This window comes from Tenebrio molitor, chromosome 7, assembly GCF_963966145.1.
Source record: "Tenebrio molitor chromosome 7, icTenMoli1.1, whole genome shotgun sequence".
NCBI classification, from domain to species: Eukaryota; Metazoa; Arthropoda; class Insecta; order Coleoptera; family Tenebrionidae; genus Tenebrio; species Tenebrio molitor.
This window is the reverse complement of record NC_091052.1, coordinates 13,831,333-13,854,400: the sequence shown is the minus strand read 5'-3', so window position 1 is coordinate 13,854,400 and position 23,068 is coordinate 13,831,333. Positions and strand designations below refer to the sequence as shown.

General features: G+C 41.5%; 2 protein-coding genes and 1 pseudogene across 4 annotated transcripts; all 3 read right to left on the bottom strand.

The window, feature by feature from the left end:
- Positions 1-5,094: 5,094 nt before the first annotated feature.
- Positions 5,095-8,034, bottom strand: LOC138134346 (putative gustatory receptor 2a; annotated as a pseudogene).
- Positions 8,035-8,040: 6 nt separating this feature from the next.
- Positions 8,041-9,430, bottom strand: LOC138134345 (uncharacterized). The gene is made up of 2 exons (XM_069052537.1): positions 8,417-9,430; positions 8,041-8,369 (listed from the first exon to the last, which is right to left on the bottom strand). The coding sequence occupies exons 1-2, from the start codon at positions 9,341-9,343 to the stop codon at positions 8,088-8,090; spliced, it is 1,209 nt and encodes a 402-aa protein (XP_068908638.1). The 5' UTR covers positions 9,344-9,430; the 3' UTR covers positions 8,041-8,087.
- Positions 9,431-9,563: 133 nt separating this feature from the next.
- On the bottom strand, positions 9,564-21,528 carry LOC138134344 (unconventional myosin-IXb-like). 3 transcript variants are annotated; one of them, XM_069052534.1, is made up of 8 exons: positions 21,341-21,528; positions 19,004-20,926; positions 18,547-18,951; positions 16,981-17,235; positions 15,843-16,677; positions 15,720-15,793; positions 15,548-15,670; positions 9,564-13,977 (listed from the first exon to the last, which is right to left on the bottom strand). In XM_069052534.1, exons 2-8 carry the CDS (start codon positions 20,773-20,775, stop codon positions 11,124-11,126), a joined length of 6,318 nt encoding a protein of 2,105 aa, XP_068908635.1. In that variant the 5' UTR covers positions 20,776-20,926; positions 21,341-21,528; the 3' UTR covers positions 9,564-11,123. The 3 variants fall into 3 exon arrangements, with proteins under 3 accessions (XP_068908635.1, XP_068908636.1, XP_068908637.1); XM_069052535.1 differs by having other exon boundaries at positions 15,548-15,667; XM_069052536.1 differs by lacking the exon at positions 16,981-17,235.
- Between the last annotated feature and the right edge of the window lie 1,540 nt (positions 21,529-23,068).

Below are 23,068 nucleotides of genomic sequence, written 5' to 3'. Positions count from 1 at the left end.
TGCTGTCGAGAGTTTCAGGAAGGTTGATCAAAATCTTCCTGGAGAGCGTGACGACTTTGTCCATCTCGCCGTTGAATTGGGAACAGGGTCTGATCAACAGGACGCCAAAAATCTGCAAAAATTCGTATAGTACTTTTCACGAGCGACTGAGTTCGCGTCGATTCTTCTTACCAAGAAGTTGAAGCATTTCAACATTTTGATCAGGACTATTTCCGAATGCACTGAGTACTTGTTGTTTTTGAAGACCTCGCGAAACGCCACGTTCAGATTTTCATAAGCAAAGATGAGCACAACTGCTGCGAAATTGAGAATCTGCCAGCCGTAGATCTTGTTGAACGAGTTCAACCGGTGGCAGATGTCGACAAAATTCCTGAAGGTGTCGTCTGCACGAGACGACTCCTCTAGCATCCTCGACACCAAATGGGGGTTCGTCTCGGTCTTCCTGATCTCGTCGAGTCTCAGTTTCTCGAGTTTCAAGTTTTTTCTGAACGTGGCCAACATGTTTTTCAACTGACCGGCGAAGTAATTTATGTTGAGGACTGAGATGAGAATGATGAAGACGTTGACGAACGACGGAATCAAGTACATGATTATTCTGTGGCCGAGGCGCGCGTGGAAGTATATCTCGAAGTAGGTTTGGAGGGCGAAGAGGAGAGTCAAGATGCAGAAGTACAAGTCGCTGTTGGTCTTTTCGAATCGGTTCTTCGCGTCGTTCAGCATTATCGTCCAGTGCTTGCGGTGGAGAAAGACGGAGCAGACCAGAGAGTTGACGTTTGTTAACGTGGTGAAAGTGTGAATGACGGCGTCGAGCAGTTTTTCTAGATTTTGGAGGTGCCTATAGTAGAAGAAGGTTCGGGTGGTTACGTTGGCGGCGAACATGCCGAGGAGAACAAATATGATGAATAGACCGTGAAGGGTGGCACAGAGGGATCGGGGGCGGCGCACATTGTGGGGCGGAAGCAGTGAAAGTATCTTGGAGAGCTTCAAGTTGATGGTGTGGTGCATGACGCGGCGACAAGACCGACTTGTCATAGCTACTCCTCTACAAACATCCATCCAAAAATGAAATGATTAATTCAAGAGCTTAATTAATTAAAATGAAATGATTGTTACGAGTACTTTAATTTGTTGAGTTTGTTTTTATTTCGATGAAATCGATTTTCTTGTGGTTCTGTACCACAACAATTACTCCAAATATTAAAGACAATTTGAGAAGTGAATCGCAAGAAAAGAGTAAAAATTTGAAAGTGAAAAGATGCGAAATTACTCGCCGAAGAGTGGAAATCAATTTCATGGAAAATGACAGTTCTGATCGTACTGCTTCTTCCTCTGGTGTGTAACAATCTGAAGATGTGTACAAGAAGTACTTGTGCGCTTGAAGACCAACACGACTCAGTCGTGTCAAGATGTTGGAGTACGTCCTTTTGGTCAAAATCTGCAAGGAAATGTTCTAATTGTGAACTCGCGAGTATTTTACGTACCAGAATGGAGAAATGGTAGAGCAGTTTGAAAAAATCTTCGTAGTCGAGTGTGAAATTGTACACGTTTTGATAGAGAGATATTGAGACGTGCAGGAAAAGAAGTGTCAACGTCCAAGTGAATCTCTGGTTGAAGAACAACAAACACCTAGTGATTGTCACTACTGAAGAGGAGACAGTTTTGATGTCATCCTGAGGAGTAACATTTTTTCTCGCGTCTAAAATCGCTTTAAACCATCCGACAATCAACAAGTCGCCGTTGTCAGTCTTGCGAATCTCTTGAGACGGTAGTTTGAAGTAGTTGATCATCGAGTTTGACACTCTCGACTCTAGAAGTGTCACCGTTTGTAAAAGAATCGTCAAGACAATTTCCATTTGAAGTGCTTCTGACGATATTATTGTCAGCAAAACGTATTCGAGTAAGTGGTCGTTCAGAAAGCGTCGTTGCGATCTCCAAGAGATCGCGAAGAAAACGAAGAGACTTGCTAGGAGGAGAAGAGTTTCAAAATACAATCTCAGATTGATAGATTCAGATTTTAACTGATTTAATAATCGATACAATTGCTGCGATTTGTCGTAATTTACATATTTGTTGAGGAAGATTTGCGCACAGATTAGATTCTCCAGTAGAAACGAGAGCGTGTCAAAGATGACTTCTTCAGTTTTCATCTGGTCGTACACATTGACTGTTCTCATCCGAAGCACTGTTAGGTATTCGCAGACAAAAACGAACACGACGACGCAGTACATTTTTTTCAAAAGTAGTGCGTCAGATTTTTTCTCGACTTGTTTGACTTGCCACAATAGAAGGTTTTGAAAGATTTTTGAAAAACAAAAATTCTTCAATTTTTCTTCCATAGTGTGGAGCACTGATCGTCACAAACAATAATATATCTTTGGACCTGTAAAATATTAACAGTTCGTGATTACTCTTTGGAATACGGAAATTATTTTCTGATTTTCTGCACGCAACAATTAAATATTAATCTCACTAGATGAACTGTACAGAAACTATGATGTAAGAGGTGACGAAAATGAAACCTAGCAAAATAAAGTCTATTACGAAAAATCCAGCAGCAGTCCGAGGGAGGCGATCCAGACCTAAAGTCTATAGAAATAGTCAATTCTGACTTAAATTGTAAATCATTTTACGGGTCAAAAATCAAAATGGCCGCCATGTACAGGTTGAAAATGAAGACGTGAGTGTGTATTTTAGCCTGCGCAAGTTTTTGCTCATTTTGAACTCCGCCATTAAATACCTACTCTCTTGTGGCTTCCCTGTCGCACACCAGATTTTTCACGATTGTCTCCAAACCAACCTCCAAAGAAGCGAAGAGATGCTGGATGGGCAAGACCGAGTGGGATATGAGAAACATGGTGGTGATTAGCGAGTAGTATATTAAACATCAGCAGAACAATCATGTAGAGATTAAATGCGGCAAATTGTGCGGTGAACGAGCGTCTGCAGTAAGAAGTCAAGAGTTTCTTGCTTGGACAGTTGGTAGCCTTGACTGAAAAAAGCTTTCGTGATTTTATTATTGTAAAAAATCAAAAAGACTCGTGTGGCGATGTTGAAGAGTGCTAGTATTAGATTGGCTAATTTGTCGGTGAGCGTTACAGTACTTTCCAAAACAGGATAGACGAAAGTCTCTCGTCCGTACGAAGAGGGAATGTAGAGAACTACATTACCGACAATGTGGATCAAGGTGTATAATTTGAAACGTGCGGAAACTGCGGTTGCAGAATTTCCAAATTGATGTGGAGGAGTGATCGCCAAGACATTGCACAGATTGTACAAAGGCTTGAGGTACTGCCAACTGTGCTCTTGCTTCATGGTGACTGAATAGACAAATAGGTATCTTCAAGAGATTAAATTGCGTGTTTATCGAGTCACCATCTAAACTGTCTCCAAATGAAACATTTTACCAATGTTGTTTTATTGAAGGAAGTGTCGAACAATTTATAACTTTTTTCTACGATCGTGCAAAAAGTGAGTGTTCATTTCATTGTTTTCAGTGGAAAAAGTGCCTCTTAATTGCACTAGTGCAATAAAATCTTTATTGCACGCATCTGTCAACAGTTTGTCAAACTTCAAAATAAATAGATATAGTTTGTCCAGCGAGAGATTGGTTGACATAAAAATCACTAAATTCTACGTAGAGAAAGTAGTACCTAGCGCACGTAAAATTTGAAATATGTACATCCTTCATGCAGTAACATTTTCGCCCTGAAATTATGCTCTTAATTAATGTATTCTAGTGCATTTTGTAGTGTTGGGTTAATTTAATACAATTTAAAATCTCCCAATTTCTCGCTGGACGAAGTATACAGGGTGTCTCAAAATTCGCGAATTCCAAATTCAGAGCGTGGTAGGGAAAGACTCACTGGAGCTCGAAAAATACTTAGAAAAAAAAATTCGCTCTTCCTGAAGAAGATATAAGCACTTTAAGTTTGTTTAATACATAGCAGCCTTCACATCCACTGTAACAAAATACTATTATAGCTAGCTACGTCGCTGTTCCATTTTTAAGAAAAATTACAAAAATTTAAGATTTTTTTACTCCAAAGTAAAGCTATTTCTCAAAAAATAAATAACAATAAACACTGAACTTTTCAGCCTGCATTTGAAGAAAACGCAGTTCAAAGAGTGCACCTTCAGACTAACCTTTCTTTGTGGGGGGAGTCCCGATTTTTTATTTATTTCCATATTTGGACTACTGAAGTGATCCCCTACAACGCTCTGAATTCGGAATTCGCGAATTTTGAGACACCCTGTAGAATAATGGAACAGTTAAACATTTAATTCAATGTAGTTTTGAACAGTGGCAAAAGTTGAAATTAATAGTACAATTATTGTTATTTTCTAAATGTAAATATGTTACGATCATACGGTCAAAATCCTGATCCCGACGTTTGAGAATGTATCGTGTAAATATCTTCATCAGATGATATTCCTTGCATTTTTTACATGACTATCGTAATTTAAAAAAATGATTTAATAACGTTTGTGGATTGTGAACGATCGTAGAAAAAATGCTGTATGCAACACGTGCAAAAAGTGTTATTGCACTTGACGTGTTGTCCCACTCGCCTGTGGCTCGTGGGACAATTTTCACGTCGCGTGCAATAATCATTCTCGTTTTGCACTTGTTGCATAAATAACTATTGTGTCCTGACGCGTGATCACGGAAACACAAACAAATAAATTAATACAATTTATTAGGGCGGAGGTGGTGATCGACGAAAATAAAAATTCTCAAAATCTGATTTTTTTTTTATTTACAAAATACCAGCATATTAAATTTAGAGTATTTTGTTATTTTTTTTGCATATCGTAATGAAAGTGGCAGTATTTTACACGCAAAATCGTAGTGAAAGTAGCACTTTTTTACACGAAAAATCGTAGTGAAAGTAGTAGGTACTTTTTTGCATCATTTTATTCAATTTCCTTGGAGATGATTGTCAAAGCATATTATTTTTTTTTTTTGTAATTTTTCATAAATCCTTTTAGACCAAATTTCTCAACTTACATCAATATGCAAAAAAATAGTGTACAACTAGTTATGAAAGTCATACTTTTTTCACGAATTTGCAGATTGATTAACGAGGGCGTAGCCCGAGTTAATCAAGAAAATAAGTGAAAAAAAGAGACTTTCATAACTAGTTGTACAAATAACTATTGAAGTGCTTTAGACGATATTATTGTCAGCAAAACGTATTCGGGTAAGTGATGGTCCTTCAGAAAGCGTCGCTGCGATCTCCAAGAGATCGCGAAGGAAACGAAGAGACTTGCTAGGAGGAGTAAAGTTTCAAAACACAATCTCAAATTGATAGTTTCAAATTTTAACTGATGTAATAATTGATACAATCGCTGCGATTTGTCGTGATTTACATATTTGCTGAGGAAGATTTGCGCAGAGATTAGATTCTCCAGTAGAGACAAGAGCGTGTCAAATATGACTTCTTCAGTCTTCATCTGGTCGTACACATTGTCTATTCTCATCCGAAGCAGTGTTAGGTACTCGCAGACAAAAACGAATACAACGACCAGTAATTTTTTTTCAAAAGGAGTGCGTCAGATTTTTTGTCAACTTGTTTGACATGCCACAAGAGAATAGGATGTTTTGAAGGATTTTTGAAAAACAAACATTCTTCAATTTTTCTTGCATAGTGTGGAACACTGATCGCCACAAACAATAATATATATCTTTGGACCTCTGAAATATTGACAGTTCGTGATTACACTAGCAAATTATTTTCTGATTTTCTGCAGGCAACAATCAAATATTAATCTCACTGGATGAACTGTACAGAAACTATGATGTAAGAGGTGACAGTTCCGAGAATGAAACCCAGCAAAGTAAAGTCCACTACGAAAAATCCAGCAGCAGAAAACTTGGGTCGTCGAGAATCCGCTTGTTGGACCAGGAGCAAAATCTCTTCTTTGACGATTTGGTCTTTATTCGAGACCGGAATCGTGGGAATTTCGCCCAACCAAGTGAAACAGATTGCGGTGATCTTGTTGGATTCGCAAACAGCGTTGGCGCACGAGTGTGCCAACAGAACTGCAAATATCTGGAAGAAAATGTGAGAGGTGTCGTAATTTGAGACTCACCAGAAGAGAGGCGATCCACGACAGGCACACAATGCTCAGTTCGCACCCGTACCGCGACCCTTGTATGTCTTTGGCGCTATCGGAGGCGTAAACCAGCAAGATGTCGGTCAGATTCAACACGTAACAGATCGTACAAACTGTCACCGCCAGCACGATTATCCCGTAGATTCTGTTAAAATCATCGACAAGATCACAAATGTTGTTGTGGTATCGTCGGACTTGCTTCAAGTCGGAGCAGCGGTAGTTCGTTCTGTTCCTCAACTCCGCGATGTACTCGCTGACGCACACATTTTTCAAAGTGATTTCGAGCAAGCTGTTGAGCGAGGTGAAGAGATGCTCGATCAGCAGAGCCGACTGAACCATCCAGAACACGGTGGTGTTACAAACGTAAAACATGATGCTCCTCCCGACGTAAAACTGGAAAACATTTAGTCCGAGAGATGTGATCCACACGTACGCGTCAAAAATCAAAATGGCTGCCATGTACAGGTTGAAAATGATGAAGTGGGTGTTGAAGCGTGCCCTCGTCAAACAGTTAAATTCTCTTTTTCTGGAGATGTGGTAGGAACTGTTGAGGAAAGTCTTGAAGGTGTTGCTGCTGCGGAAAGTAAAGAAGACTCGCAGAAGGACGTTGAGGAGTGTGAACGTCAAGTTGGCCAACTTGTCGGTTATGACCACAGTGATGTCGAGCGAAGCGTACACATATTTTTCTCTGCCGTACGAAGAGTAGGCGTAGATGGCGATGACGATGAAGATGTGGACACAAGTGTAGAATTTGAAGGCGAAGGAGACGGGAGTTGGACGATTTCCGAGCTCGTGGGGCGGCAAAATGGCTAAAATGTTGCACAAACGGTGCAAAGGTCTGACGTAGGACAGGTCTGTGTGGGGCTCCATTTTACTTGAACTGTGTACTAGAAAAGCACAATACGGTAATTGGTTCTTAATTGTGGGGGCTGAAACAAAAACGTTTCTAATCTACGGGGAAATTAGAGTCATTAAATATTACACAGCTACTTTACTAATTCGGCACCAAATTGGATGGACATAAAAAAAAATTGATGTATGAAGTTTTAGTGGTCCGGCGCCTCCACCAAATAAGCGAATTAAAAAAAAAAAAAAAGAATGTGCTTAAGACCGCACGACAGAAGTGAAAACTTCTATGATGTTCGAATAAGGAGCAAGGCATAAATAATTAATATTATTTAAATCCAATGCTGTTTTTAAATAAACATCAAAAATCTGTATTTTTCAATAGAAACTGCAAATACGTCCGCTTTTAGAGGTATACTCTGGCAAAATTTGTGAGGTTAGGTTTGCATGTTTGAGTTTTATTTTCTTGACGATGATATTGAACACAACACAAGTTTTCATAGCAATACCCTGTATTATGATAATTTGTCCATTTTCCTCTTCACATTTTGCTACACAAAATTTTCCAATTAATGAATTGTTGAAGCCATATAATTGAGAATTACGTATTAAATCCTACATTCATCTGTAAACTTACAATATTTGTCGTGTCTTTATCGTTTATATTATATAAATCTATACAGGTTATTTCAAGAGTGGTAATGAGCCTGACGGAATAATAAATGCAACCCACAATACAGTTTCAAAAAAGCCGGACATTTTAATGTCAGTAGCCAGCTTTTTTCAGAAATATAGTGTTGGTTGCGTTTTAAATTACGTCAGGCTTATTATATTACAGTTACTCTAGCAGCTCTGCACTGAGGTCAGTCAGGTCACAACACAACGTACAATAAAAATTTAAAATTGACAAGTGACGCACAGTTGTTTGTTTTTCGCTCGCTCCGCTAAAAAACTCGACTCCCTTGATTTTAGCTTGCCGTGTCGTGCTGCGAACGATTTTACCGTGTCGCATGAAACTAATTCACTGCCCGGGAATAAAATGTATCTGGCGCGCCTAAAGAAGTTTTCACTTCAAAATTGTATGTGAAGATTGATTTATTTCAACGTGGTACAGTTGTTGACAATTAGTGGATGAATTGTATTGAGATTATAATGTAAGAAGTGACGCTTCCAAATATGAATCCCAACAGTGTAAAGTCTACCGGAAAGAATCCGGCGGCAGAAAACTTGGGACAACGCGACGTGGACTGTTGAACCATCAACACCAATTCCTCCTTGAGTACTTTCTCCTCGTTCGAGACAGGAATCGTTGAGATCTCGTTCAACCAAAAGAAGCAAATCTTGGAGATTTTTTCCGACTCTGAGACAGCACCGACACAGCCGTACGCCAAAAAAATCGCAAAACCCTGAAAAGCGGAATGAATTCGATCGGAAAGTAACGTCGAGTACTCACGAGTAATGTCACGATCCACAATCCACAGATGACGGTCAGATCAGTTCCAAATTGCACTCCATCGATGTCTTTGACTTTCGTTACTCCGTAGACCAAGAGCAAATCGGTCAGGTTCAACACGTAGGCGACTACCACGATTATGACCATGAGTATTACGAAACCGTACATGGTGTTGAAGTCGTCGACGAGAGTGCAGATGGTGTTGTAGTGTTTCCTGACGATTCGCAAGTCTGCGTGGTGGTACTTAAGCCTGCGCAAGTTTTTGCTCATTTTGAACTCCGCCACAAAATACTCTCTTCTGGCGTCGCTGTCGCACACCAGATTTTTCACGATTGTCTCCAAGCCAACCCCCAAAGAAGCGAAGAGGTGCTTGAGGGGCAAGACCGAGTGGGATATGAGGAACATGGTCGTGACTAGCGAGTAGTACATTAAACTTCTCCCTAAGTAGAATTGGAATATGGTAAGACCGATGGAATTGATCCAGAAGTAACCATCAAACATCAGCAGAACAAACATGTAGAGATTAAACGCTGCAAATTGTGCGATGAACGATCGTTTGCAGTAAGAAGTCAGAGTTTCTTGCTTGGACAGTTGGTAGCCCTGACTGAAAAAAGCTTTCGTGATTTTATCATTGTAAAAAATTAAAATGACTCGTGTGGCGACGTTGAAGAGTGCTAGTATTAGATTGGCTAATTTGTCGGTGAGCGCTACTGTACTTTCCAAAACAGGATAAACGAAAGTCTCTCGTCCGTAGGAAGAGTGAATGTAGAGAACTACATTACCGACAATGTGGATCACGGTGTATATTTTGAAACGTGCGGAAACTGCGGTTGCAGAATTTCCAAATTGATGTGGAGGAGTGATCGCCAAGACGTTGCACAGATTGTACAAAGGCTTGAGGTACTGCCAATTGTTCTCTTGCTTCATGGCGACTGAACGGACAAATAGCTTGAAGAGATTAAATTGCGTGTTTATCCAGTCGCCATCTAAATTGTCTCCTAATGAAACATTTTACCAATGTTGTTTTAATTAAAGGAAGTGTCGAGCAATTTATAACTTTTGTGTCCTGATGCGCGATCACGGAAACACACAAAAAATTAATACAATTGTGGCTTAGGTGGTGATCGACGAAAATGAAAATTCCCCAAAATCTGAATTTTTTATTTACAAAATATTAGCATATTAAATTTAGAGTATTTTGTTTATGTTGATATACAATTGTGTCATTATTGTTAACATTTGGTATATTTATTAATTTAGATATAAACGTTTAATCAACATTCACAGAGAGAACTAGAAGTACAATTCAGTCATTTTTTTTTTGAAAAATGCCCTACGTTTCGGCAACATTCGATTCGTAAACCGACCGGTGGAGGGAGCTTCACCGGTCAGTTTAGTCCTGATTCTGTACCGTCCGTGACGAAACGGGTGGGAATGCAGTCACTTGAGCTCAATACAGAAATTTGGAATGGAGAAAATAAATAGTCGTATTAGCGTTAGTAACTTAAACAAGCACGGTTTGTCTTAACATATGACTCGTAACTATTGCATTTAACAACAAATGCTCATTTCACATATTTATTAACAAGATTAAAACGTCAATGACTCCTTCACACAAAGGAACGAAACACGTGACCATCTCTTCAACAAATGCGAATAAATTACCTCCCTTTAAAAATATATTGTTTAATATAATTATTATGTAACAATAATACAATATAAAATGCTTTATTTTCAATAAATATTGAAGAATAAATATCTAACTTGCATCAGTTTTATTTCTTAAACAATCTAACCTAAATTATGTATAATCAAATTGCACGTTCTAAACATATTTAAAGAATAGTTCCTTATTACTCATAAATGTTATAATATTGCTTTGGTTTTACTTTACAACAGCTGATTGATTAAGAAATAAATGAAAATGTGAGTATTGTGACTTAAGTAGTCGCCTTGAATTAATAAAATTGATCAAACCGTCTGCGTTCGTCATTTTTCGATCCGTCCTGTCAAACCCTATTCTACCGTTTTGATTTTTGGTTTCTGAAATGGATGAATGAAGTAAAAAAATTAGTTGTTCGGGGTCGTGTCATATCTGTTGCCCGTCGCGGTAAGTCTCGAACGAAATTCACGCTTGGTCCAAAACATTAGAGGAACTCATGCTGGAAGATACCATGTAGAATACACGAATACATTCAAAAATAGAGGCTATAAATATAAAATCAGTTACAAAACATTGGCAACAAATATTTTTCCATCAGTTATTACTTGTTGACTATATAAAAATGTTATACAACAATGTAAATAGAGTACTTTCGCTAAAACATTTTCTCATCGAGTCAATCAATAATAAGCGTTTCAGTTACACAATAGTTTTGTCTACATCTAAAACGTACAAATTTACAACACCCTCTAGCGGATACCCTGTCTGTCGTACTACAACACGATTCGATCACGACCGTCTTACTCTATTAACATAGAAACAGACAAAACTTTGCACTTAACATTAAATTTAGCGTCATGGTTTACACATCTATATCACTTCAACTTGGCGAAAATTGTTACGAAAATATTATGGTACACAAATAAATGCTCAGGTGTGGTTGGTGGTATCGATCACACACACACACACTTCTTTAAAAATATATATTTTTCTTTCTGTACCTACGAGAGTCTTGTTCCCGACGATCTACACACACGCATCCATCTACACCATGATCGGATCTTCGCAATCTTCCACCGGTTTCACCGCGGCCACGTCCGACGACAGTTGTCTCTTGACCTTGTGCTGGAGGGGCGGCGGCGGTGGGTCTCCCCCCGACACGGACCTGACGACCGGAATTCGCACCTTATCTTGTTCCGCGATGCACGAGATGTCGTCCAGGCTGCCGTCGCCGTCCGTCGACAACATGTCGTCGTCGGACATGGCGTGCGTCAGCGTCGGCAAGGTGGATGTCAGGTGCTCCTTCTCCTTCTGGATCTCTTGGATGTGGTCGACCAACAGATGCTCCTCGTCGTTCGTCTGTTGCTGAGGCTGGTTGGGCGGCAGCAGCTCGTCCGGACTGAACACCTTCGAGCTCCTCAACGACGACAACCTGTTGGTGGCCGCTTGGCACGCCGTGTCCAACGTGTCGATGTCGTCGAGTGTGCTCCTGACTTTGCGCAACTGTTCCCGGATTATCGTCTCTATGCACTGCGTCTGGCTGCCGATGTCTTGCAGACTGTCCTGGGCCGGCACCACTTTGTTAGTTCTGAGGACGCACGGGGCGAAGACTATCGCCAAAGACGCGGCACTCATCCTGTTCACTTCTTCGTGCAACGCGACCCGCGCCAGGTGGAACACCAGCCGCTCCATGAGATCGTAGTTCGCGGGCGGCAGCTTCTTCAAGATGTCGTAGAGCGTGGTGACGCGGTCTTGGGAGTCCTCCAGGTTGGCGGCGGTGATGAAGTTCTCGTAGCACTCGAAGGTTAACAGTGGTTCGGGCATCTCTCTCAGGAAGCTCTTCAGCACCGAGGCCAGCACGTGCACTTGGTACTTCTCGAAGTCGACCTCGTCCGGGTTCTCGTCCATTTTCACTTTCAACTCTTTTATCTTCGAGCTGACCCCCGACTTGCGGTAGATGCCTTCGGTGTACGAGCCGTACATCTCGATCGTCCTCAGCAACCTCTCGATCACCAGGGGGATCTTGTTGTTTTCCGTGATCAGAGACACCAGAGGCACGCCGAAAACTCTGCGAGTCTCACCTTGACAACCTGACTCTTTGTTGCAACTGCTCGACGCGTTCGTGTAACACTTCTTGTGACAGGTCAGCTTGCACGACTGGCAGACGAGACCGCGTTCGATTGGCCACATGAAGAACGAATTGCAGATCTCGCAGGCCGTCGGAATGTTAATGATGGTTAAAAGGAACGTGTGTCCCTTGTGCTTGATCGTCTCCACTTTCCTCTTCTTCTCCTTTTTTCGTTTCGTCTTGTTCGGTTTCTCTTCGGCTCTGGTCGACATGAACTCGTTCATGAAACCCCTGAAGGCGTTCACGCCCATCGTCACCGGGAAGTCTTTGTCGTTCTCCTTTTGTTCTCTTTGGCAGACGGTCTCCATTGCTTGCATGAAATTCGTTATCAAATCTTTGTACCGGATGCAACCGGCCTCGAATCCGTGCTTGGACGCGGCGCTGTAAATCTGCACCAGGTTGTCTTTGAATTCGCGCAACGCTTGCTTGAACAACCTGTCCACGTCGCTGGGTTTCTCGCCGACGTCGCTCTCGATCTTCATTATCTTATCGGTGATGAACTGCTGCATCAACGTCAGTTCTTCCGTTCCCGTGATTATCTGATCGGTCCGATCCGTAAACTCCGACGTTCCGGTCAAGTTGAACTTTCCGTCTTCCTTGCGGTAGTCGTACGGCGTCCTCGAGTGCTTCCTCGGCTTGCGTCGCCCCGCTTTTCCGCTGTCGGCGGCGGGGACGCTCTGGTCGCACGGCATTTGCAACACGCTCTTGTTCTGGATGCACTTGGTGTGAAACAATTTCTTGCAATTCGAACACTTGTACACGTGCGTCAAGAATATGTCGACTTTCTCGTTGCAGAAGGTGCACAGATCGTCTTTTGGCAACCGCTGGATCTTCCTGAACACGTGTCCGGCTATGGAGAAGGTGGAGGTGTTTTTTTGCCACTTGAAGTCGTCCTGAGACGTTATCTTGCTCTGGGGACTTCCTCCGGTAGGATGTTCGCTCACCAGACTAGCTTTAGTGGCTGGATCGCTGTTCCGACGCCGCAAATCCAACCCGATGTTGTGTCTTTGCCTCTTGGGCGTCAGCGACGGCTTGGTCAACTCGTGCTGCAACAAGTCTTCCTTGTGTAACGTCTTCGTTTCTTCGATTGTCCCGAGGATCGCGTTCTTGTCTAGATTTCCGCCGTCGGTCACCTCTTCACCCAAACTCTTCACGTGAGCTCTTTTCGCCTTTCTTATGCTCCGAATCGGGGCTTCGGGTTTCCCCAGGATCTGTTCCAATTTGTTGGGGGTGTGATCGTTGCCGTAGTAGACGTCTTGCTTTTCGTCGTTCCCTAACCTGCTGATCTCTCTGTTGGGTCGCCGTACTGGGGGTAAACTCTTTAAACCGTCCAAGTTTCTTTTGCCCGACTGATTGACTGGAGGCGCTCGTGTCAGTTGTGTCTTCGGCGGCAACACGTCTTGTTCGAGTTTTCCTCCCATGAACACCTCTTCCGACGAGAAACTGCCGTAAGAAGATTGCTTTCCGCTCGGCGAAGCTGAATGCGTCGCCGGGAAACTTTCCGAATCGGTTTCGCTCCTTGTGCTCTGAGTCGACCATTGGCCGTGTTTCGGTTTCGATCTCGTCAATTCGCGGATTGTTGCGCTCGAATGCGAATCGGAACTCTGTTGGGACTCGAGACTGCGTTGCGAACCCAACGATTCGTCGCTACCTTTTCGTTGCGGAACGAATTCTAGCTCGGAGTAGTCGATCGTCTTGTGGGATTTGCTGATTTTGCGCTTCGTCAGAGTCGTGTCCAGGATGACTCCTTCCTTTTTAGTATCCTCCAGTCTACAACACAACGAAAATAATCTCTTTATTACATCTCTTAATTCAATCGTTTGATACGCCAAAGTAGTTAAATGATCACTAATAGAAATAAGAATTTCATTAACTTTTAATGCCCAAAACAGAAATAACTATCGGTTTGATGATGTTGAGAAAAAAATTATAGCCCGAGCGCCAAGGTTCAAACTAACATTTCTGTAAATTAAATTTTTCCACAATAGTATATTAAAAGACAAGTTTCATAAGACCAGTCTTGAAGCACGAATTCTAGATTAAAAAACGAGTGGCGTAGCCACGAGTTATTTTAATGAATGAGTGCTTCAAGGTCTTATGAAACGAGTTTTTTATACTATTTTTTGTAATTTGCCCTTTTTAAGCCGTTTTTAAACAAAAAAGTTTACTTTCCTCGATTTAGGGATTTTTGTGGCGGTTGGTAATGTCTTAATTTTAAAAGTGAACATTCGATCAAGTCTTCAAAGTCGCCTTTTGTTTTATCCAAATTCTGTCACAAAACACGAATATGGACGATAATCTTTCATGTACGCCTCGTGAAATACGTGAAATTGCCAAAAATACGGTGGCGAATTTGTTGCCTGATAAATCCTGATCAAACTTTGCCAACCTAAAAATTTTCGTAGAATGTTTCGTGAAACAATGCCTATAAGAACATCCCAGATGATGACGTTGCGTTCGTTAATAGATCTATTAGAGAATCAAAATGGAGGCAAATTACAAAAAATGCTTATTGTACGCCTTTAGCCATAAAAGAAGTGGCATAAAGTGTTTATTTTTGTCTACGGAATTTTGTAGTACCTAACCTTTGAATTAGTTAATAAAATTTTATTAAAAACGTGACAGATCTTACGATTGACCTTGATCAAATTTCATTATCATTACTAACGCAAGCTGTGGCGAAAAACAATTTCATAATTATTTTTTTTTTTTCACAATTTCAATTGACCTCGATATTCGATCGCTTTTAGAAAAAACCAAATAAGAATTAATTTGTCTTTCAAAGTTTCTCTGTCGTTACGCAATCATTTTTTTTTTTAATGAAAAATAAAAAAAATTGCAAGTCCAAGAAAAGTAAAAATGGCGAACTACGAAACTGCAGTGCCTATTATTGGAGGTGCTCTAAATGAAACCCATCCGTAACCCCCCAAAATTTGGAAATGGCGGACGTTCAAGAAACCAGAGGATGACTGACGTGCGTACTATGGCATCGTCAGAGTCCGATGGTTGCTGGATCGACCACGTGACCGCACGTCACTGAGCAGATCAGCCTACTGAGCTAAAGCGATCAATGTTCAGTTGTGCCATCACTGACACACACCTCCAATTATGTTACGTCGAGTAATCGTATATATACTTATACCGGTACGTCAAGCAGTAGTGAGATGTAACCTAACTTTCACCACATATCGATTTTTTCCTTTAAATTTAATTTTATCGCGACCGAATTGCAACAAAACTTTAATGAACCGTTTTTAATCATACCGACAATTATTTTTGGGGCTTTTATGCCCAATTTTTTTTTAATAATCACAAAAAACACATTTTTTCCAATTTTTACCTATTATTCGGATGATAGAGGAAATATGTAGGGGACGTGTGAGCGGGTAGCGATAACGTAGACCTCAAACTGAGCCTGTTGTGAGAGGCCTCCAAATCACCGTCTTCTTGGTATCCACCACTGCTACGACAGATACACATAACAACAAAATAACACCCAAAACACAACGTACTCGTCAGATTCCAAATCTTTCCCTTTGGGCGTACTATCCGAATTGCAGATGCTTCTAAACTGTACGGGCATCACCTGCAACAAAGCAATTTATCTTGATTGTCAAACCTACACAATTCACTACCGTTCTCCTGAGCGACTTGTTTTGCGCCTCCTGTTCGGAGAGCATCTTCCTCAAAGCGAACCCTCTACAATGAGCCTGAAACATCACGATCCCCTGCTTCAATTTCTGCGTCCAACTCCTGCACTTGTACCCTCTCCAAGCCTTTTGTATCTTCAAAACGGAACTGACTCTCTTGATGTACCTTTGCACCAGATACATCCTACAGTACGATTGTATGGTGATCACCGCGCTCTTGATCCTGAGAAACCTTCTCCTCTCGAGACAAACCCTGAACCAACGCTGCAACGTGACGATGCTCGCCATGATCTGTTGGTGCAATTTACAGTCCAACTTGTGCTTTTCCGACTCCCTCAAGAACACTTTGCTGCTTCCCAACTGGTAATTGTCCCTGTCTAGATTGAGAGTGGCGAGGAAATCGCGCACGTCGTTCTGCGAACTGAGCAGTCCTTTCGGCAACAGGATCCTGTACAGCTGTATGAACTCGTCGTACGTGAGTCGCACGTTAAAGCCCGCCTGTCGGATCCTGACAGTTTCCAGCATCCCCGTGTATCTCAGTTGTCTTTGTACTGTCTCGTCGTCGAACTCGTTCGGTATTTTGTTCCCGTTCGATTTTATGCACCTGATGAAGAACGGATTGGCTTGGTTTAGAGTGTCCATCAGCGAGTGAAGAGACTGTTGGAATTGAGCGGTGACGGTCATCGGTTGTTTGCGCGCCTTGCCGAGTTGTCCTTGATTTGTAGAGGTGATGCCGGTTCTGCCGGCCAAAGTCTTCACCGATTGCAAGTTCTTCAAGCCCTTCTTGCCGCGTTCTCTCGGACGAAAAGATTTGTTTTTCCTAAGAAAGAAATTGACGTTTTGATCGATGCACGAGTCGTGCGCTTGTAATGCGATGCATGCAAGAACCCATGCTTGTTAGTCAGATGAGGAAGAAGTTACAAAGGTGGTTGGTTGCAAGATTAAGTTTTTACGGGAGGTTAGAAGCTTCAAAATCACCGAAAACCATAAAACCCCACCTTGATTGATTTTTTATGGTTTTCACTCTACTGACGTGTTCGCAATTTACCACAAAAATACTATTCAGCCTCCACCAAGAGAAAAATAAAAATTCCAGTACCCTTTCGTGTCAAATGTTACATACATTACTATCTGATTTGCTCTTTGAATGGCCCTGGCTTCGTCCGGACACAACACTCTCTCTAAAGCGGAATTCGTAGCGTTTCCTGTCGAATCTTTCCTCCTTCGTTCGTCGTCTACAGATTTACAACCTAATCCGATACCTCTATTTCGTTGATAAAATTGGGGCCAAGACAGTCTGTTACAGTTATTATTGCTAGGAACTTCGTTTTCGTTGTTTCTTCCAAGTCTATTGATTGAGAGAATGTTTCGTTGCTTGCTGAATCACAATTTAAAAGAAAACAACACAATTTAGTCAATACTCAAACCACCTCTCAATCAATTTTGTACCGCTTCAAGAGACCGGTTAGTCGTACACAAATTTTTTGGGGAACATCATGCAAATTATTGTCTGCATATAACAAAAGAATCATGCTGATGTTGATGATGAAACAAAAATAAACAGCATCGACTAGACATCGAGGACACAAGTCTTCCAAAAAAAGTCACGAAATAAACGGGTGTTACGTGAAAATAATTTCCAACAAAAAAATAAATCAGGGACATGAACATGAAACTAAGAGAGAAACGTCAACCGTTAATAACTTACGCAATTCTGTTAACTGTAAGGTTCACAGCAGAAACTGTCACGAGATGGCTGTAGAACCGAACACAACATTGAAATTTGTCAACTTTACAAAAGCATATTTAGTTACATCAACAACTCGAAATCAAAGGCTAAATTTCCGTGACTCTTGTAATTAAACGCACACACACACACGTGACTTATTTATGTGTGAATGTGGAAACACACATAAATAAAAAGCACAAACACATTCACGGGTGTGCTTACGGGGGCGGTTTGCTAAATTCGCGGCCCGAACAGACTGCAGACTTGGACAGAGCTGAAGAAAGGTCTAAAGGGGCCACATCTGGAGAGTCGAGAACGTGTGACGAAATTCTTCACAAAACAGTATTTTCTTCAGATATTCAGAGATATTCAATCGTCATGAAACTGCCTTTGCCTTCTGCAGAACTGGCATATTTCCACTATTAATCTCTTTTAGAAACATCCAATAGTTCCAAAATACTTTCAGGTTGGTAGCACTTACATTTTTACCATCTAGATGTGAAATAAATTTTTTAATAGTAATTTAACGTTTCCAAAATATTTTTAAGGTCACAATGGAGGTTTTTTTGGCATTTGGGGGCGAAGTAAAACGTTTACAAATAATTTAACGTTTCCAAAAGCATCTTACGATGTTTTGAATTTCAAAAAGTGCTGAGTTAAGAACAAAACTCACAATTCAAACTTTATGTAAAAGTGAGGTTAGAAACTCATGTTTCTCCCACACCTGATCAGAATTTGTCTTGTAGGAATATTTGAAAATCCCATTACGAGATTCTTATACGAAAACTTCTACTCATCATATCGATTCGGGATTCGAGACTTCTTCAGTCTCGTGTGTCTTCAACAAACTAGTGTCAAATTAACCAAACCTTTCAACATTTCAGTCTGACTCGTCGTGCGTCGGGCAGCGAACTTCCAACCGCCCTCGTCGAGTTACGATGCGAAAAATCCCATACAAACCTTATAATATTTTCGTTCGGAATGTGATTTCGTTGGTATCGCTGTTGTATATTGTTTTTGTTTCCGTCAACCCTGCCCTGTCTGTGCTTCCTGCCCGCTTCGTGAAACGCGAAGTAAGCACGAAAAAATGCCCTCACTATGGCCCATCGGAAGACTGCGACCGGATCGGCACCCACCAGCTCTCTGACGAACGCCATCGAGCTGTTCTTCAACACCCCGACGATATCTTGTCGCATGAGATCCAAATTCTTCTCTCGCATGTCCGTCACTTGATACTTCACTTTTCCGGCGTAATGAATGACGATGAAAGCGCCCTCCTTCTTTTGCGGCTTTATGTAGAACTTGTTGTCTTTGTGGACGCTGTTGAACTTCTGCAGGAGAGTTTCGTTGGTGGCGCCCGGAAAACTGAAAACATCCCGGTGGGGAACTCTTCACTTGAAAATCGATCGATACTCACTTGCACTGGTCGTCTAAAAGACAGAGCAAACCGTTCGGTTTGCCCTCTATCAACTGGAGACACCCTGTATTGTCCATGAACTCTATGTTGTTCCAACGGATTCCTTCCTTCCGGTACTCCTCTTGTTCGTATTTGAAAACGTGTTGGTTGAAATAATACTGTAAGTGTTCGTTTGCGTAATTAATACACAACTGTTCGAAACTGTTGTTCAATCCGAAATCCTCGAAACCGAAAATGTCCAACACACCGATCGAATTCCCCTGGTGTTCCCTCAAAGTGTCTTTCTTCGAGAGCAACGCGTGGTTCACCTGCAGGACGATCCAGTCGAAGAGCGCCCCGTACAGACACTTGGCCATGGCGTCCCTGCTGGCTATGGCTTCAGGCAGTTTGTATGTTATGACGAGAGTTTCGCCCGAGGCTCGCGCCTTCTTGGCCGTCAAAGCTTGCAAAAGAGTCTCTTGCTTGACGCGCAACAGTTCCGAAATCAAGTACACCACTTCGGGGTTCTTCACCCCGACGGACTCGTCGTGGTGGTAAGCCGGCCTTCTAGGCTGAAACTCGACGTTTCCCAACAGCAGCACCGCAGAGAGGACCGAGAAGAGTCGCCTCTGCTTCTCGGCGGTGAACCCCACCATTTCCATCGATTGTTTCAACCGGGAGAACTCGTAGCTTTCGTCGACGTTCTCCAGAGAGTGGCAGGATTTGTTCAGGTAGTAGTACTGATCGGGGGTTTTCAAGTGCAGGATTTGCTTCTCCTGCTCGGTCGCCCCCTCCAGCAAGTAGTAGAACACGTGGTAGTTCCTCTCGTTGCGGCCCTGGGAGCAAATTCTCGACTTTTCCAAGAGGTACTTTTGTACCACAGCCCCGTGAACCATCCCGTTCTCTTTGTAGTTCACCTGGATGAATTTGCCGAAGCGGCTGGAGTTGTTGTTGTGGGCAGTTTTGGCGTTGCCGAAGGCCTCCAAGACGGGACCGGCGCTCAGAATCGTTTGTTCGACTCCGCTTCCGTGCGAACCTTTCTGGCTTAAGGCCGTCAAGTGGTGCAGTAAAAAATTTGTACTTTCTGTTTTTCCCGAACCGCTCTCGCCGCTTATCACGATGCACTGGTTCTTCCTGTCTTTCAGCATGCAATAGTACGCGGTGTCGGCGACGGCGAATATGTGGGGTGGCAAGTTGGGGCCTAACTTGCGGTTCTGGTACAATTTCACGTACTTGGGGTTGTAAATTGGGTAGAACTTGAACGGGTTGAGAGCTATGAGGATTGATCCCACGTAAGTGTAGATGTGACCGGCTACGAATCGTGCGCGAAGATTGTCAAGCAAAGTTTGTTCGTTTAAGTCAGGCAATTGACACAGATCGGGGTATTCCCTGTCTTTGGGTTGGTACAAGAATCGGTGGAAATAATCTTTGATCAGCTGGGGATCCATCACGAACTGGTCTTGCCATCCATAATCGCTTACCTTCTCCTTCAGATAAAACCGATACGACGCTTGATCGGTGCGATTCTTTGGCCAGAGCATCATCACTTGAACCGGGTTTTCCGACGGCGCCAACCGGCGCTCCTTGCACTCCTCCCCGAAATCATCGCCGATCACTTCGGCCAGCTCGTAAGAGACGTTCTCATTCAAGAGTAATCGTTCCACTATACACGAGACTATCTCTTCCGAAGTGGTTTGCTTGCTGGCCTCCACTGACAGCGCCTCGTACAGCGCCGACAGGGCCCCCACATAGACTTGCACTATGTAGCGGTTATTTTCTGTGGTTGGCAACATGTTGAAGCGTCAATTTGCACAACCTACTTGTTTTTGGAAACTTCTGTTCGTGTCTTCTGCCATTGCGGGGTCGCGTCCCTCACTTCCCCACATTTTCCGATAGCGTTGCACTCATTCAAACACACTCTTGCATATTGGCCAGTCCCGCGTGCTGCAACCAATTCAAATCTATTAATAATTGCCGTTTACACTGCCGATTCTATAACTGTCATTGAGTCACGGCCTACTTGTGGATCGTGTATTCACCACGACTGCTACCCCGGGTGGCCACAATAATTTATTTTTTTGGAAAAATCGAGGGGTAAACGTCAAATTGAGGTCACATGTTACATCTGCAACCGCCGATTGTTGACGAACGACAATTATTTCGCTGATGTCGGACAATAAAAACAACTGTCTAATTGAAATAATTAATTGAATAAGTTCATGCAATGCGATGACAAGTCACGACTAATGTGACAGTTGTGTTGTATGCAACACCCATCATAATAACAGCCAAACATAACTGCTACTGCTGCATCCGCCCATATGACCAGTGAAACATACTTTTCGGAATTACACGTACCTCAAACGAGTGACTCCTAATGAGATAACGGATGGGCGTAGGTCGGTGCACTTATCCGAAAAGTTTCCATTTCATAATGACTTCTTGAATATATTGCAAAAGAGGGCTGAGAACCACCATTTTTTTTATTATCAACTCACAGAACGAACTTCATCACAGGAGGCATTCGCGTATCAAGGCCGCAACACGTGACATGCGCGCCAATTATGAATAGAGGTTATGAATCACGAATTTCCACAAACAGGATTACACGTTTGTTTTTTCCTTTAATTTCTTCAATAGATAACAATTACAAAAGAAATCGTCACACATGTAATCTGTGATATTGAATTTATCGTCCATAACCTGAACATAACAACTTGTGAAACAGGTTTAATTCTCTCATTTAAGAAATTATATTTCTAAATCTCACTTTTATACAAACGGTTCAAAAAATATGTCTTTAAAGACAACATGTTTGACAACAGAAATTGTAGTCAACAATAAAATTGATTGTCTTCAAGTTTTAACTAAATTATACTTTCTTGTTCTTCGAAATATGCAAATACTTATGTCTTCATATTTTATCGTTAGCCTAATAAGTAAAGTCCATTCAAAAAACATCTGGACTGTCAAAATCAAAATTGCAGTTGTTAGGTTGGTTAAATCACTAGTTATTTTCATATTGCCCAGTTGTCATTTATGATTTTTTAATTTTTCAAATTATTCATTTATTTAAATTGACATTGTCAAATGAATTGCAAAATTTTTTAAGTGTAAAAAGGTTAAAATGGAAAGTTCAAAACGAACTAGGGTGGTTCTATTGGCGCGAGAGAAGAGGGCCATAAGAAATTATTATAAGGAACATACAAAAAAGGGATAATAACGGGAAGAAATTACAAATTTGTGCCAAAGCCGCTCCAGTATTGTTAATTAATAATTGGTGTTTGTTCTTGTAATTCACAAATCAAAATTTTGCAGATAAGTACTCTCGTGTCAAAAATGGATTACTCCCTAGGATTTAAGGATATTCGTTACTAGGTTGCCATAAATTTGGTTAGGTTGGAGGCTATGTGGTTTCTGGTGACAAACAAAAGATATCCCAAAAATGTAAGACAGCAAATTAACTGCAAATGTCTAATTTCTCGCTAAGTGATAGATGATTTTTCGTTTCACAATCAATTTTGGTTACTGGCGGCATATTTATTGGGATTTAATCTCTCAATTCAAAGTAACCAACCTTAGGCATTCAAAATAACTTTTGAAAATTCTAGTTACACACAACATGAAAAACGTTATTTCCCTAAAAGTTCGAATTCTAGGGAGTAATCCATTTTTGACATGAGAGTATAGTACAGTTGCGGAATTAAAATTTCGGGCACTATTGTCAATGTCATGATATAAACTCTAAAACAACCTTTACATTAATAACCTTACTTTTTACTCTTGTCATGTTTTTGTCTTTTTGGCATTCAAAAATTGTCATTTGTGGCATAATAACGGGTAGGCAACATATCAAAGCGATAATTTAATGTCAGTCATGAAGTAGTAAGAAGGCCCCTTCAACACACTGCCACTTTTTAAGGAAAACACCCCGATTTTCAAGGGTAAACTGAAAAGCAGAAAAAATCGTGAAAACACCCTCGTTTGAAGGTATATTTTAAAATTAACATTTTCTAAGATTTTGCCCTGTTTCTATAAGTTAGAAAGCATGCTATACAAACTCATGTAGGTGGGTCTGTTCAGCAC